General features: G+C 44.5%; 1 protein-coding gene across 1 annotated transcript in view; it reads right to left on the bottom strand.

Moving 5' to 3' along the window:
- The window catches only part of LOC110521100 (ryanodine receptor 3-like), a 264957-nt gene that overhangs the window by 152178 nt on the left and 95776 nt on the right, over positions 1–17003 (bottom strand). The window contains exons 13-20 of the mRNA XM_036976224.1: positions 16340–16523; positions 12466–12601; positions 10786–10881; positions 10297–10415; positions 6127–6260; positions 5292–5373; positions 4938–5097; positions 998–1190 (exon numbers count right to left, since the gene is read on the bottom strand). Coding sequence (XP_036832119.1) covers positions 998–1190; positions 4938–5097; positions 5292–5373; positions 6127–6260; positions 10297–10415; positions 10786–10881; positions 12466–12601; positions 16340–16523 — 1104 coding nt within the window. The remainder of the gene's footprint in view (positions 1–997; positions 1191–4937; positions 5098–5291; positions 5374–6126; positions 6261–10296; positions 10416–10785; positions 10882–12465; positions 12602–16339; positions 16524–17003) is intronic.

The following is a 17003-nucleotide window of genomic DNA, read 5'->3' as shown; positions in this document are numbered from 1 at the left end:
TATAGTTAAATAAATCTATAGTTCTCTAGTTCAATATCTGTATAGATAACTATAGAACTAGAGAAGTAGAGAACAATAGAACTAGAGAACTAGAGAACTAGAGAACTAGAGAATTCTAGAGCTATGGAACAATAGGACTAGGGAACTACAGAACTATAGCGCTATAGAGCTATAGAACTGTAGAACTATAGAACTATATAATTATAGAGCTATAGAACTAGAGAAATATAGAACTATAGAATAATAGACCTAGAGAACTATAGACCTAGAGAACTATAGAGCTATAGAGCTATAGAACTACAGAACTATAGAACGAGAGAACTAGAGACCCAGAGACCTAGAAACTATGGAACTGTAGAACTACAGAACAGTAGAACTACAGAACTACAAACAAGAGAACTAGCGAGCTATAGAGCTATAGAACTAGAGAACTATAAAATGAATATAGAACTAGAGAAATATAGAACTAGAGAAATATAGAATTATAGAACTAGAGAAATAGAGAACTAGAGAACTAGAGAACTGTAGATATAGATAACTATAAAACTATAGAACTTGAGAACTATAGAACTAGAGAGCTATAGAACTAGAGAACTATATAACTATAGAGCTATAGAGCTATATAACTTTAGCTATAGAGCTATAGAACTAGATTCTATTAAACCATTCAGGTTCAGAACATCTTGATTTTCCCATTTCTGGGCCATTTTCTTATTAAACTAAACTATGTGTGCGTCTCATGCTGTCCCAGCAACATGCAATCCCCACTCTCCAGCCTCCTCATCTTCTCATCACAGTTCCTAATTATCCTCTCCTGACCCTTCACAAATTAATACCGTAACCTAGCTGGACCTTTACTTGACCCCTGCAGAGAAGCTGTGAGTGTGTGTGTTCATGTGCGTGTCTGCGACTGTGCGTGTGCTTCTCTGCATGAGTGTGTGTGTGTGTGTGTGTGTGTGTGTGTGTGTGTGTGTGTGTGTCTGTGCTGGCCCCTTACTTGACCCCCGCAGAGAAGCTGACCACAGGGAAGAAGAATCCGTCGGTGTTGAAGTCTTCAAACATGCCCTGTACTGGCTGGCCGTTGATCCTGAAGGACATGGAAGGAGCGCCCAGGTCCAGACAACAGCTCACCACGTCATCACTGCTCAACAAGTGCTGGTTGATCGAGGCTACCGCCCGGGAGATACGGCCTGGGAGGAGAAGACGGAAGAGTGGAGGGGAGGAAAGGGTGAGGAGAGGAGAGGAGAAGAGAAGAGAGGAGGGGAAAAGAGAGGAGAGGAGAGGAGAAAAGAAGAGAAGTCACGCCTTCAAAGTCATGGAGGGCAGACTCAGCCTCTTCAGAGGGGGAGCAGGGGAAGTGTAAGGTGTAGAATGTATATAAACCAATAACATATACAAACCCTATGTTGCTGAAGCTAATTATTGGCCATTGAGAAGCTTTCCCCGGGCGGCCATTTTGGTACTCCCCAGAAGGAGCAGTCCTCCAGGAATGAATGAATTCTACAGTATTTCAATGAAATGTTTCCAGGACTAAATGACATGTATTTAAGTATTTTTGTTGTTGTAGTGGGGACAGTAACATTACTAATCTCTATACTTCAGGGAATTCTTTAAATATATATATTTTTTAAATATATGTGCATGTTTAGCTCACATAATATAACTTAAAAGTCTGCATTAAAGTGTCTATACTGAACAAAACTAGAAACATTACATGTAAAGTGTTGGTCCCATGTTTCATGAGCTAAAAAAAACAACCTAGAAATGTTCCATACGCACAATAAGCTTATTTCTCTAAAATGTTGTGCACAAATTTGTTTACATCCATGTTAGTGAGCATTTCTCCTTTGCCAAGATAATCCATCCACCTGACAGGTGTGGCATATCAACAAACTGATTAAACAGCATGATCATTACACAGGTGCATGTTGTGCTGGGGATAATAAAAGGTCACTCTAAAATGTGCAGTTTTGTCACAACACAATCCCACAGATGTCTCCAGTTTTAGAGGGAGCGTGCAATTGGCATGCTGACTTCAGGAATGTCCATCAGAGCTGTTGCCAGTGAATTGAATGTTAATTTCTCTGCCATAAGCAGCCTCCAACGTTGTTTTAGAGAATTTGGCAGTACATCCAAGCGGCCTCTCATCTCCAGACCACATGTAACCACGCCAGCCCAGGACCTCCACATTTGGCTTCTTCACCTGCGGGATCGTTTGAGACCAGCCACCCAGACAGCTGTTAAAACTGAGGAGTATTTCTGTCTGTACAAAAGCTCTTTTGTGGGGAAAAACTCATTCTGATTGGCTGGGCATGGCTCCCTAGTGGGTGGGTCTGGCTCCCAAGTGGGTGGGCCTATGCCCTCCCAGACCCAACAATGGCTGCGACCCTGCCCAGTCATGTGAAATCCATAGATTAGGGCCTAATTCATTTATTTCAATTGATGGTTTTCCTTATATGAACTTTAACTCAGTAAAATCATTGAAATTGTTGCATGTTGCGTTTATATTTTTATTCAGTATAGAATAAATAACTGTAGACATTAGTAAATGCATTTCTATTTTTTTACAATGGTGGGGGAGTGCCAAGATGGAGGCAAGATGGTGACAGCGCCCATTATCAGTCAACTAGTGTATCTTTAAATCACTGGGAGAAACTAACAGTCTGGGGCTATTTAGATGGGGGAGGGGGGGGGGGGGGGGGCAGGGTAGCGGATGAGGGATGATTGGTTGACGGGGGGCAGGGTGGCAGATGAGGGATGATTGGTTGACGGGAGGCAGGGTGGCGGATTAGGGATGGTTGGTTGACGGGGGCCAGGGTGGCGGATGAGGGATGATTGGTTGACGGGGGCCAGGGTGGCGGATGAGGGATGATTGGTTGACGGGGGGCAGGGTGGCGGATGAGGGATGGTTGGTTGATGGGGGCAGGGTGTCGGATGAGGGATGGTTGGTTGATGGGGGGCAGGGTGGCGGATGAGGGATGATTGGTTGACGGGGGGCAGGGTGGCGGATGAGGGATGATTGGTTGACGGGGGGCAGGGTGGCGGATGAGGGATGGTTGGTTGATGGGGGGCAGGGTGGCAGATGAGGGATGATTGGTTGACGGTGAGATTATATTGTACTGATATTTTTTCTTTGCTGTAGACCACAAAATGATGACCTCAGGATTTCCCTGCCAAACTCCCAAAATAGCTGCGGAATTTCACATCACGAGGGCAGTCAACGTCTGCAGTTATATAAGCTACACCTTGTTATACTGTCTCTCTGCCCTTGACATTCAAATCCAAACCGAAAACACACATTTCAGGACTTAACTCACAAAATACATTATAAGGCAGAGAAGGAACTGTCAGGGTCACATCATCACATCAAGAGCATACCTGACCACAGGTAGAGTCATGTAGAACCCCAGAGAGCTTACCTGACCACAGGTAGAGTCATGTAGAACCCCAGAGAGCTTACCTGACCACAGGTAGAGTCATGTAGAACCTCAGACAGCTTACCTGACCACAGGTAGAGTCATGCAGAACCTCAGAGAGCTTACCTGACCACAGGTAGAGTCATGCAGAACCCCAGACAGCTTACCTGACCACAGGTGGAGTCATGCAGAACCCCAGAGAGCTTACCTGACCACAGGTAGAGTCATGTAGAACCCCAGAAAGCTTACCTGACCACAGGTAGAGTCATGCAGAACGCCAGACAGCTTACCTGACCACAGGTAGAGTCATGTAGAATCTCAGACAGCTTACCTGACCACAGGTAGAGTCATGCAGAACCCCAGAGAGCTTACCTGACCACAGGTAGAGTCATGCAGAACCCCAGAGAGCTTACCTGACCACAGGTAGAGTCATGTAGAACCTCAGACAGCTTACCTGACCACAGGTAGAGTCATGTAGAACCTCAGACAGCTTACCTGACCACAGGTAGAGTCATGTAGAACCCCAGAGAGCTTACCTGACCACAGGTAGAGTCATGCAGAACCCCAGAGAACTTACCTGACCACAGGGAGAGTCATGCAGAACCCCAGAGAGCTTACCTGACCACAGGTAGAGTCATGTAGAACCCCAGAGAGCTTACCTGACCACAGGTAGAGTCATGCAGAACCCCAGAGAGCTTACCTGACCACAGGTAGAGTCATGTAGAACCTCAGACAGCTTACCTGACCACAGGTAGAGTCATGTAGAACCTCAGACAGCTTACCTGACCACAGGTAGAGTCATGTAGAACCTCAGACAGCTTACCTGACCACAGGTAGAGTCATGCAGAACCCCAGACAGCTTACCTGACCACAGGTAGAGTCATGCAGAACCCCAGAGAGCTTACCTGACCACAGGTAGAGTCATGCAGAACCCCAGAAGAGCTTACCTGACCACAGGTAGAGTCATGTAGAACCCCAGAGAGCTTACCTGACCACAGGTAGAGTCATGTAGAACCCCAGAGAGCTTACCTGACCACAGGTAGAGTCATGCAGAACCTCAGACAGCTTACCTGACCACAGGTAGAGTCATGCAGAACCCCAGAGAGCTTACCTGACCACAGGTAGAGTCATGCAGAACCCCAGAGAGCTTACCTGACCACAGGTGGAGTCATGCAGAACCCCAGAAAGCTTACCTGACCACAGGTAGAGTCATGTAGAACCCCAGAGAGCTTACCTGACCACAGGTAGAGTCATGCAGAACCCCAGAGAGCTTACCTGACCACAGGTAGAGTCATGCAGAACCCCAGACAGCTTACCTGACCACAGGTAGAGTCATGCAGAACCCCAGAGAGCTTACCTGACCACAGGTAGAGTCATGCAGAACCCCAGAGAGCTTACCTGACCACAGGTGGAGTCATGCAGAACCCCAGACAGCTTACCTGACCACAGGTAGAGTCATGTAGAACCCCAGAGAGCTTACCTGACCACAGGTAGAGTCATGCAGAACCCCAGAGAGCTTACCTGACCACAGGTGGAGTCCGTCAAAGCTGTATGAGTAAAGGTCGTCACCCACTCCGTTGCCCCCCCATCCCTCTCCACCCCCCGGGTAGGGGGCATAACCCTTAGTGGAGGCCCAGCCCACACGCAGGTGGGATGGCTCACTGGTCACATAGTGGTCCACCTTGTGAGAGAGAGAGAGAGAGAGACAGAGAGAGAGAGACAGAAAGAGAAAAGGCATTACACGTGTGGTAGCAAAGAGCTGAATTGCAAGTACAACTTACATTTTAAATATACAAATTGTCAATAATGTTCCTACAGAATAAACAAAACTCGTAAGCAATGAAATTGATGAAAGTGAGAAAAGCCAATGTCCACCTGGTCGATCATCAACTCAAAGTACCACTTCTTATACTGGGCTGAACCCTCTGCCACTCCTAGGAAGATGTTAGGCCTCATACTGGGTCCAGATGAAGACAGAGAGATGAGAAAACAGTCAGAGAGTGTGGCTTTAAGCAACGTGTGCTGCGGTACAGAAAGACAGACAGATAAATGATACATTGGTCATATGTCTATTCCATGTTCTTTAACATTGCATTCATAAAAGCTGTGTTGAGTTTATATTAAATGAGTTAACAAGACATGTGCAGTAGTACATCAAGAGTGAATGTATGTCTTTATGTAATTACCCAGACAGTAACAACTTGCTAATTGCCTGCTGTTTAGGGAGCACATTCATTTATGAATGTTGTTTATTAACCCAATGAGTCCCACCATCAAGCCTGCATGATTTAGGCTACAGCCTTCTGGGCTATACCGTCAATAAAATTCATGAATTCAACTGTTTATGTCAAATTGCTATGTGTTCTACTTGTAGCCCTGGTTGTGCCCCCCCCCCCCCCCAAAAAAAAATAATAATAATTAAATATATATATATCTAAAGCACTTCATTGTGAGACTAAATATAAGGGCTGGACATGTAGACAAATGAAAGTCAAATGCTGGGGCATCGGGACTGATAGGGTTAACAAGGATATGTTGCAGAGAACACCATAGAATTACAATGATTACACCATAGAATTAGACCGATTACACCATAGAATTACAATGATTACACCATAGAATTACAATGATTACACCATATAATTAGAATGGTATTAGTTCTAATTTTATGGCGCATGGTTACAGTGGGGCACTTCCTACTTCCTGTTACCTCTGAACGTCATTGACCAATCGTGTCTGGAGGAGCAGGTCTCTCTTCGGAAGCAGGTGATCACAGATGAGGTTCTGATTGGCTCTCACTGCCACCCCGTTACACACACACAGAGAGCACAGGACGTCCAGGATCTAGGGAAGGAGGGAGGGAGAGAGACAGGGAAAGAGAGAGGGAAAGAGAGAGGGAAAGAGAGAGGGAAAGAGAGAGGGAAAGAGAGAGGGAAAGAGAGAGGGAAAGAGAGAGGGAAAGAGAGAGGGAAAGGGAGATGGGGAAAAAATAAAATAAGGATCGAGGGAGATTGAGAGACAGCGAACAAGAGAGACGTATAAGAATGAATTATACTATCCTCATTCTTTCCAAGTTTTCATTTCGGCAGCTGTTTTAGATTCATTTTTTTGTTTTAGTCTTTTGTCTAAAATAGCTTTAATTATTAGTCACATTTTAGTAATTTAATCCTTCTTAGTTTTAGTTATTATCAGTCGACTAAAAGTCTGGGCAATTTTATTCCTATTTTGGTCAATGCTATTTCCATTAAATAATTCATATTTAGGCTACCTCTAAATTTCATCATGTGCATATTCAGCCTTGTCCAACTAGGCCTTCTAGTATACATACCATCCTATTAGCTGGCTATTGTGCCATAGCCATTATTAACCATTCTACCAACAGAGATGGTAGAGAAAGCGAGATACCCTCTCCCTCCATTTTTCTGATCGGGGCCTCTCTGGTCTACTTATTGCCCTCGCCCTGTGGAGGGGTTGCCCCAGAGTGAGACATCACACCCATTTTTTCTGGTCAGGGTGGGGCGGGTGGAGTGAGAAGGAGGGGACAATAAGCTCTCTGGCGTGAGCATGCCAGATATTATGGAGGAAGTGGTGGGCTCACACAGGAAAAGAATGCTCAAGCGAGTGAGGAAACACCCATTTACACAGACAGGATCCTTGACAATTGTATTCAATGGTAAACAGTCTGAGTAAACTATCTTATTTATCCACCATCAAAGCAAAAACTGGCAATATGAACATTATTGTTTCTTAACAGAATTGAAGCTCGTTACAGTGTAGAAGTGCCCTGCCTGCACATCAGTTCAAAAGATGAAGACGATTGAAGTGATCACCCAGGAGTTCTCTCTAACTCTCTCTCTCTCTCGTGCTCTCTCTGTCTCTCTCTCTAACTCTCTCTCTCTCTCGTGCTCTCTCTGTCTCTCTCTCTAACTCTCTCTCTCTCTCACGTGCTCTCTCTCTCTCTCTCGTGCTCTCTCTCTCTCTCGTGCTCTCTCTGTCTCTCTCTCTAACTCTCTCTCTCTCTCGTGCTCTCTCTCTCTCGCTCTCTCTCTCTCTCTCTCTCTCTCTCTCTAACTCTCTCTCTCGTGCTCTCTCTCTCTCTCTCCCTCTCTCTCTCTCGTGCTCTCTCTCTTGTTTTCTCTTTCTCTCTCAATTCAATTCAAATGGCTTTATTGGCATGGGAAACATATGTTTACATTGCTCTGTCTGTCCTATGTGTGTCACACTCCTCAATAGAGCTTCACACGGACAGACAGAAGGCGACAATCCTTCGGTTTTGCCTCTGTGTAACAATAGCACATCACTTAGCAACCAAGTAAATGATGCTAATAACCCATAGAGGGGCATGCATGGCCCGTGTCTTCATAGGTTGTTAAAAGCTTAAAGGATTCCTGTGCAGTGCCATATCATATTATGGATCAACACCTGCTGCTTACAGGATTGGGGTTGCACTCCAAATAGCACTTGGTCAAAAGTAGTGCACTACAGAGGGAATAGGGAGAGATTTGGGACGCAGCCCGGCTCTGGATGTTGCATGCACAATTACCCAGTTAACCCAGTAGGGCTAGTTAACACGGCATATAAAGCACATAGTAGGAAGGTTGATATGCAGCATGAGGCTATTGTCAACGCCACCATGACAGCTGTGATAGCCACCTATCTGTATACACTGTTGGGCACTGGTTTACATACAGTCGTGGCTAAAAGATTTGAGAATGACAAAAAAATATACATTTTCACAAAGTCTGTTGCCTCAGTTTGTATGATGGCAATCCCCCCCAAAAAATGTCCACTGCATTTCAGCCCTGCCACAAAAGGACCAGCTGACATCATGTCGGGGATTTTCTCATTAATACAGGTTAGAGTGTTGACGAGGACAAGGCTGGAGATCACTCTGTCATGCTGATTGAGTTAGAATAACAGACTGGAAGCTTCAAAAGGAGGGTGGTGCTTGGAATCATTGTTCTCCCTCTGCCAACCATGGTTACCTGCAAGGAAACACGTGCCGTCACCATTGCTTGGCAAAGAAAGGGCTTCACAGGCGAGGATATTGCTGCCATTAAGATTGCACCTAAATCAACAATTTATCGGATCATCAAGAAATTCAAGGAGAGTGGTTCAATTGTTGTGAAGAAGGCTTCAGGGCGCCCGAGAAATTCCAGCAAGCGCCAGGACCGTCTCCTAAAGTTATTTCAGCTGCTGGATCGGGGCACCGCCAGTACAGAGCTTGCTCAGGAATGGCAGCAGGCAGGTATGAGTGCATCTGCACGCACAGTGAGGCAAAGATTTTTGGAGGATGGCCTGGTGTCAAGAAGGGCAAAGAAACCACATCTCTCCAGGAAAAACATCAGGGACAGACTGATGTTCTGCAGAAGGTACAGGGATTGGACTGCTGAGGACTGGGGTAAAGTCATTTTCTCTGATGAATCCCCTTTCCGATTGTTTGGGGCATCCGGAAAAAAGCTTGTCTGGAGAAGACAAGGTGAGCACTACCATCAGTCCTGTGTCATGCCAACAGTAAAGCATCCTGAGACCATTGATGTGTGGGGTTGCTTCTCAGCTAAGGGTGTGGGCTCACTCAAACTTTTGCCTAAGAACACAGCCGTGAATAAAGAATGGTACCAACACATCATCTGAGAGCAACTTCACCCAACCATCCAGGAACAGTTTGGTGACGAACAATGCCTTTTCCAGCATGATGGAGCACCATGCCATAAGGGAAAAGTGATAACTAAGTGGACCGGGGAACAAAACATCGATATTTTGGGTCCCTGGCCAGGAAACTCCCCAGACCTTAATCCCATTGAGAACTTGTGGTCAATCCTCAAGAAGCGGGTGGACAAACAAAAACCCACAAATTCTGACAAACTCCAAGCATTGATAAATGCAAGAATGGGCTGCCATCAGTCAGGATGTGGCCCAGAAGTTAATTGACAGCATGCCAGGACGGATTGCAGAGGTCTTGAAAAAGAAGGGTCAACACTGCAAATGTTGAATCTTTGCATCAACTTCATGTAATTGTCAATAAAAGCCTTTGACACTTATGAAATGCTTGTAATTATAGTTCATTATTCCATAGTAACATCTGACAAAAATATCTAAAGACACTGAAGCAGCAAACTTTGTGGAAATTTATATTTGTGTCATTCTCAAAACTTTTGGCCACGACTGTACATTGTCTGAGTGTTGCATTGTTTTGAGGGGGGACAATAACTTTTCAGGTTAAACTTGACATGGTTAGAAGTTTTATGAATTGCTAGTAGTGTTTAACCTCTGTCTAAGCCCTGACATGTTAACTATTTCTAGGTTAACTATCTCCTCCGGGTAAACTATCTCCTCCGGGTTAACCATCTCCCCCGGGTTAACCATCTCCCCCGGGTTAACTATCTCCTCTGGGTTAAGCATCTCCTCTGGGTTAACTATCTCCTCTGGGTTAACCATCTCCTCCTGGTTAACCATCTCCCCTGGGTTAACCATCTCCCCGGGTTAACCATCTCCCCCGGGTTAACCATCTCCCCCGGGTTAACCATCTCCCCCGGGTTAACTATCTTCTCTGGTTATAGGGATGAAAGCCCAAAGCACTGCTGCTCATACTCTAGATGTTTGGCTCATGTTTGCCTCTCTCTCAGAAAGCATTACAATAGCATTGTTTACAGCATGATATTGTCATTCTGCAGGTATGTTGTTGCTACATGCTGCTGTTGAGTTTCATTTAGAACCTTCAGAATTAGTGTATTGGAACCTTCAGAATGAGTGTATTAGAACCTTCCAAATGAGTGTATTAGAACCTTCAGAATTAGTGTGTTAGAACCTTCAGAATGGGTGTATTAGAACCTTCAGAATGAGTGTATTAGAACCTCAGTAATGTGTTGTTGTTGCTGACCTTGTGGTTGCGTCCGTGTTTGTAGAGCAGGGAGATGATGGACTTGATGTGTCCTTTCTGGATGATGTTCAGAGCCTCCGGAGACTCTATCAGGATACAATGGAGCACCTCCAGGATACCTACAATAGAGTAAAGTAGAACAAAACAAAACAGAATAGAATCAGGAGACACTATCAGGATACAATGGAGCACCTCCACAATACCCGAGGACAAACAGGCTAAAACTACTGGGAGATTGTGCTATAGACCTTTGTAAGAAAAGCTACTTTATTTACAGTTCTAGAACGACTCTCATATTAGGATTCAGGTTGACTTACACCAGACACACACATACAATTAGCTAGCTAATAATACAAGGCATTTGACTACATAAACAAACAATTCCATACCCAATATGTACAGGTCTGGGGAGTTTCCTGACCAAATCCAATCTGATTGGTCTAATACACTAATTTACTTCTTGAACTCTCTGTGTATTGTGTAGGGTACCTGATGAGGACTCCAGTCTCTCCAGCTTGCTGACCAGCCAGTCCAGGTTCCTGGAGAACTGGGTACAGTTGTTCCGGTTCCCTTTGATCAGAGAGGCTGGAGAGAGAGGTGAGTGGAGGGACATAGAGGGGAGAGTGAGGGAAAGAGGGGTGAGTAGAAGGGATTGACAGGGATGACAGAGTGATGCAGACATTGCAGGGGGGTGAGAGGGTGAGAGAGAGGCAGAGGCTGACGAGAAAATGTCATTTCTCCAACTATGTTGAGACCTCTTGTCTTTGTTTGATATCTAGCTGTCTCCTCACCCAGTCATCACTCAGCATTAGCCTTAAGGACAGCAGAATGATAATGCATTTGGGATAGTTTAACAGCATAATCTGTCAGCTAATTCATACCGCTCAATGCAGAGCCATTAGTCAACACAAACTCACAGAGAACACTGTCTGACTCTCTCCTCTCTCTCTCTCTCTCCTATTTCCTCTCACTCCTCTCTCTCTCTCCTATCTCCTCTCTCTCTCTCTCTCTCTCTCTCTTCTCTTCTCTTCTCTTCTATCTATCTCCCCTCTCTCTTCTCTCTCTCTCCTCTTTCCTCTCTCTCTGCTCAGACTGCACTGGCATCCTTCAGGGTGACCCCTGTGTTGGTTTAGCGAGAGGAAGTCTGGGCTGTTTTCACTGAGGTGTGTGTGCCTGCGTGCAAGGGGATGTGTGTGTGTGTGTGTGTGTGTGTGTGTGTGTGTGTGTGTGTGTGTGTGTGTGTGTGTGTGTGTGTGTGTGTATGTGTGTGTGTGTGTGTGTGTGTAGAGGATTTGAATACGAGTGCGGTCAAGCTGAACTAAGGGGAACTCGTTAAAATGATGGACCTGTTTCTGCTTCTATGACATCACCACAACAAAAGGCGAACAACAACACATCCAGGTTCTTATATAGACCGATACTATGCTGTAATAAAAGGGGTCTTTGTCACAGCAGAGACCTCCTTTCCTCGAGATAGAAGTCTGACACCTCATTGCGCGAGATCAGTGATAAAACATTTGTAACTGACAATTTGAAAATAAAGGGTTTTGAACATTTATCTAACTGGTGTTAACAGCCTCTCTTGTCTCACACTGTGCGTCCCAAATGGCACCCTATTCACTATATAGTGCACTACTTTTGACCAGAGCCCTATGCGCTGTGGTCAAAACTAGTGCACTATATAGGGGAAAGGGTGCCATTTGGGATGCACAGACTGCCTGGACACTGCATCATGACATCACAGTGCCCAGAGGGCAGACAGAACAAGTGTTAAGAACAGGTCACTATTTTATTTATGTGATGAAGCTTCATCTCTTCCCTCTCTCGCTCTTTCTCTCTCTTCCTCTCTCTCTGTTTCTCTCGTGCTCTCTCTCTCTCTCTCTCTCTCTGTTTCTCTCTTTCTCTCTCTTCCTCTCTCTCTGTTTCTCTCTCTCTATCTCTCTCTCTCAATCTCGTTCTCTCTCTCTATCTCTCTCTCTCCCTCTCTCTCTGTTTCTCTTTCTCTCCTCTTTCTCTCGCTCTCATATCATTCTCTCTCTCTTCTCTCTCCCCTGTAAATAAAATAACTGTCATGTCACTCTTCAGATGGAGCTCAGGGAGGTGTGTGTGTGTGTGTGCGCACAGAGGTGTTTAGAGTTGACACAGAACCCTAAGATCCATCTCTCTCACCCAGTAGTTGGTAGAGGAGGTTGAGGATGCTCTTCCATGCCGCCCCAGCCTCTTCCCCAGCATTCTCGCCAAAGTGAGCAGCGCTGTTGTACAGGTTGAGACGGTCGATGCACATCACCAGCAGGGCCAGCATGCCCTGAAACACACACACAAACACCAGGCTGGTCATTTTTTTATTTTTTTATTTAACTGGGCAAGTCAATTAAGAACAAATTCTTATTTACAATGACGGCCTACACGAGGAAGAGTGCCTTGTTCAGGGGCAGAAGGATAGATTTTTACCATGTCAGCTCGGGGATTCGAGCTCTAATACAAGGGTCACATCCACAACGGCCACTTTTGACCTGAGCTTTATGGGCTCTGGTCTAAAGTAGTGCACTATATAGGGAATAGGGCTCTGGTCTAAAGTAGTGCACTATATAGGGAATAGGGCTCTGGTCTAAAGTAGTGCACTATATAGGGAATAGGGCTCGGGTCAATAGTAGTGCACTATATAGGGAATAGGGCTCTGGTCAATAGTAGTGCACTACATAGGGAATAGGGCTCTGGTCTATAGTAGTGCATTATATAGGGAATAGGGCTCTGGTCTATAGTAGTGCACTATATAGGGAATAGGGCCCTGGTCTAAAGTCGTGCACTATATAGGGAATCGGGCTCTGGTCTATAGTAGTGCACTATATAGGGAATAGGGCTCTGGTCTATAGTAGTGCACTATATAGGGAATAGGGCCCTGGTCTATAGTAGTGCACTACATAGGGAATCGGGCTCTGGTCTATAGTAGTGCACTATATAGGGAATATGGATCTGGTAAATAGTAGTGCACTACATAGGGAATAGGGCTCTGGTAAACAGTAGTGCACTATATAGGGAATAGGGCTCTGGTCTATAGTAGTGCACTATATAGGGAATAGGGCTCTGGTCTAAAGTAGTGCACTATATAGGGAATAGGGCTCTGGTCTAAAGTAGTGCACTATATAGGGAATAGGGCTCTGGTCTAAAGTAGTGCACTATATAGGGAATAGGGCTCTGGTCTAAAGTAGTGCATTACATAGGGAATAGTGTACCATAATTCGTCATTATGTGATTCAATCGCAGTGATACATGTTCCTAGAACTTCCTACATGAAAAGAGATACATTTGCATATCTTGTGGGAGTCTCTTTTAGGCAGAGGTAGGATCAAGTCACTATTTTTTAAGTCACAAGCAAGTCTCAAGTCACAAGGTTCAAGTAGAATGGGTCGAGTCTCGAATCAAGTCCAAGTTGTACAGTACATTCTAAGAGCAAGTCAAGTCGAATCGAATCATACGTTTTTTTTCAAGTTCAGTCTCAAGTCAAGTAAAAGAAAATCTATACATGCAATGACTTCTTAAACAACAAATTTGAGACCTTGGGACTATAATGTTGTAATTTTGTAAAAAAACAAAACAAAACGAGTTAGTTATATATAATTGATCTTTAGATGGTTCTTCATATGTCTGTGAAGTTTGAAGTGAAAGAAATGAAAAACTTCACAGTTGTACAGTGGGGAGAACAAGTATTTGAATCACTGCCGATTTTGCAGGTTTTCCTACTTGCAAAGCATGTAGAGGTCTGTCATTTTTATCATAGGTACACTTCAACTGTGAGCGACGGAATCTAAAACAAAAATCCAGAAAATCACATTGTATGATTTTTAAGTAATTAATTTGCATTTTATTGCATGACATAGGTATTTGATCACCTACCAACCAGTAAGAATTCTGGCTCTCACAGACCTGTTAGTTTTTCTTTAAGAAGCCCTCCTGTTCTCCACTCATTACCTGTATTAACTGCACCTGTTTGAACTCGTTACCTGTATAAAAGACACCTGTCCACACACTCAATCAAACAGACTCCAACCTCTCCACAATGGCTAAGTCCAGAGAGCTGTGTAAGGACATCAGGGATAACATTGTAGACCTGCACAAGGCTGGGATGGGCTACAGGACAATAGGCAAGCAGCTTGGTGAGAAGGCAACAACTGTTGGCGGAATTATTAGAAAATGAAAGAAGTTCAAGATGACGGTCAATCACCCTCGGTCTGGGGCTCCATGCAAGATCTCACCTCGTGGGGCATCAATGATCATGAGTCTCAAAGAAAACTATTAGTAACACACTACGCCATCATGGATTAAAATCCTGCAGCGCATGCAAGGTCCCCCTGCTCAAGCTAGCGCATGTCCAGGCCCGTCTGAAGTTTGCCAATGACCATCTGGATGATCCAGAGGAGGAATGGGAGAAGGTCATGTGGTCTGAGACAAAAATAGAGATTTTTGGTCTAAACTCCACTCGCCATGTTTGGAGGAAGAAGAAGGATGAGTACAACCCCAAGAACACCATCCCAACCGCGAAGCATGGAGGTGGAAACATCATTCTTTGGGATGCTTTTCTGCAAAGGGGACAGGACAACTGCACCGTATTGAGGGGAGGATGGATGGGGCCTTGTATCGCGAGATCTTGGCCAACAACCTCCTTCCCTCAGTAAGAGCATTGAAGATGGGTCGTGGCTGGGTCTTCCAGCATGACAACGACCCGAAACACACAGCCAGGGCAACTAAGGAGTGGCTCCGTAAGAAGCATCTCAAGGTCCTGGAGTGGCCTAGCCAGTCTCTAGACCTGAACCCAATAGAAAATCTTTGGAGGGAGCTGAAAGTCCGTATTGCCCAGCGACAGCCCCGAAACCTGAAGGATCTGGAGAAGGTCTGTATGGAGGAGTGGGCCAAAATCCCTGCAGTGTGTGCAAACCTGGTCAAGAACTACAGGAAACGTATGATCTCTGTAATTGCAAACAAAGGTTTCTGTACCAAATATTAAGTTCTGCTTTTCTGATGTTTCAAATACTTATGTCATGCAATAAAATGCAAATGAATTACTTAAAAATCATACAAAGTGATTTTCTGGATTTTTGTTTTAGATTCTGACTCTCACAGTTGAAGTGTACCTATGATTAAAAAAAGAGAAACACATTGTACAATATGAGGAGGAAGTTATAGTCCTTAACAAGCTTTCCAGTTTCACTGACTCACCCAATGACACACAGCTCACTCACCTGTGAAGGCCGATTGCTCTCAAGTCTATCTCTCTCTTGTTTTAATGTAAACCAATACTGTTCGCTCAATAGGCCTATTTGGACGTTGATAACATACTTGGTAGCACTACAGACAGACTAGTCTTCTCTTTTCAGCAGGATCCATTTGCCGCGCATTGCCACAGCTAGGATATATATATACATATATATATATATATATATATTTTTAAAGCTATCGATCCTCTGTGGCTAAATTATAGACCTATTTGTGGTGTAGTCTTCTGAATGATTTAATTTCATTCTGAACAGACAGACGTAATTATATAACTTTGGGAAATGTATTTCACTTGATCAGCTACAGCTGGAGAGATGAGAGGTGCAGGCTCATGTCTGTCAGAGCAGAGAGAGGGAGAGAGATCATAGAAAGTGATTCTCATTCTAGTTCTGTGAGAGATACTGGTACGATTCTCTCTCTCACCACAGTAATGACCACGCGTTGGTCTATATAGGCTACAATGTTGTGCAAAACCATGAACCCGGGCCGGCACAACACGAATCAATTCTTAGAATATCTGGCACGTTTTCACGTTAAGTATTTTATTAAGGCGCAGCCAGGAGAATTACAGAGGAGTCAACTTGAATTTACTCTGATTGCTTTTATTTTAATTTTTACATTGCAAACAGTGAAAATAATTGTTCAGGTCACGAGACGTACCGGATCCTGGCAAATGGGTTCCAGAACAAAACTGTCCAAAACTGAGATTAACTGAGATTAACTCAAATTTAGCCCTGATTAAACCTGAGGTCCCGGAGCCCTGGGAGCTCACCTCCTCTTTGAAAAGGTCCTGTCGTTTGATGAGAGATCTCAGCAGAGTCTGTTTCTCCTCATGTTCCAGTTCTGAGTCGGGCTGTTTAAAATACTCAATGAGATCATCCAGCGTCTGCAACACCTCGTCAAAGTTAGGCAGAGACACCTCCACGTTCTTATCCCTTCCTATACTGTCAAGACCCCTAGGGAAGAGGGAGAGGGGCAGGGATAGGTTTGGGGAGAGGAAGAGTGAGAAAAAGGAGTAAGCAGAGAGGGATAGAGAGAGGGACATAAAACTAATTTACTGTTAATAGGCTACATTAATATCACTTATCCACAATGGTCTCAAACCATCTCAATTGTTTTCAAATTACATTGCGCAAATTCTACAGCAGATAATTTCCGAAATCAGTCACTGGAAGTGAATCCACGGCAGGCTAATTTCATGAGAACTAATCCATGCCTAATCACACAAAATCAGGAAAATTGCCTTTGGTTCTGCAGCTACAATTGGATCTCTATTGAGCAAGTTCATGTGATTCGGCTTGTCGTTCAGTAGCATTCAGTAGCATTCAGGAGCATTCAGTAGCATTCAGGAGCATTCAGTAGGATTTAGGAGCATTCAGTAGAGTTCAGGAGCATTCAGTAGCATTCCGCAGCATTCAGTGGTATTCGGGAGAAAT

Source organism: Oncorhynchus mykiss, chromosome 4 (assembly GCF_013265735.2).
Source record: "Oncorhynchus mykiss isolate Arlee chromosome 4, USDA_OmykA_1.1, whole genome shotgun sequence".
NCBI classification, from domain to species: domain Eukaryota; kingdom Metazoa; phylum Chordata; class Actinopteri; order Salmoniformes; family Salmonidae; genus Oncorhynchus; species Oncorhynchus mykiss.
Note: the sequence above shows the minus strand (reverse complement) of the source record. Positions and strands in the feature narration are given on the sequence as shown.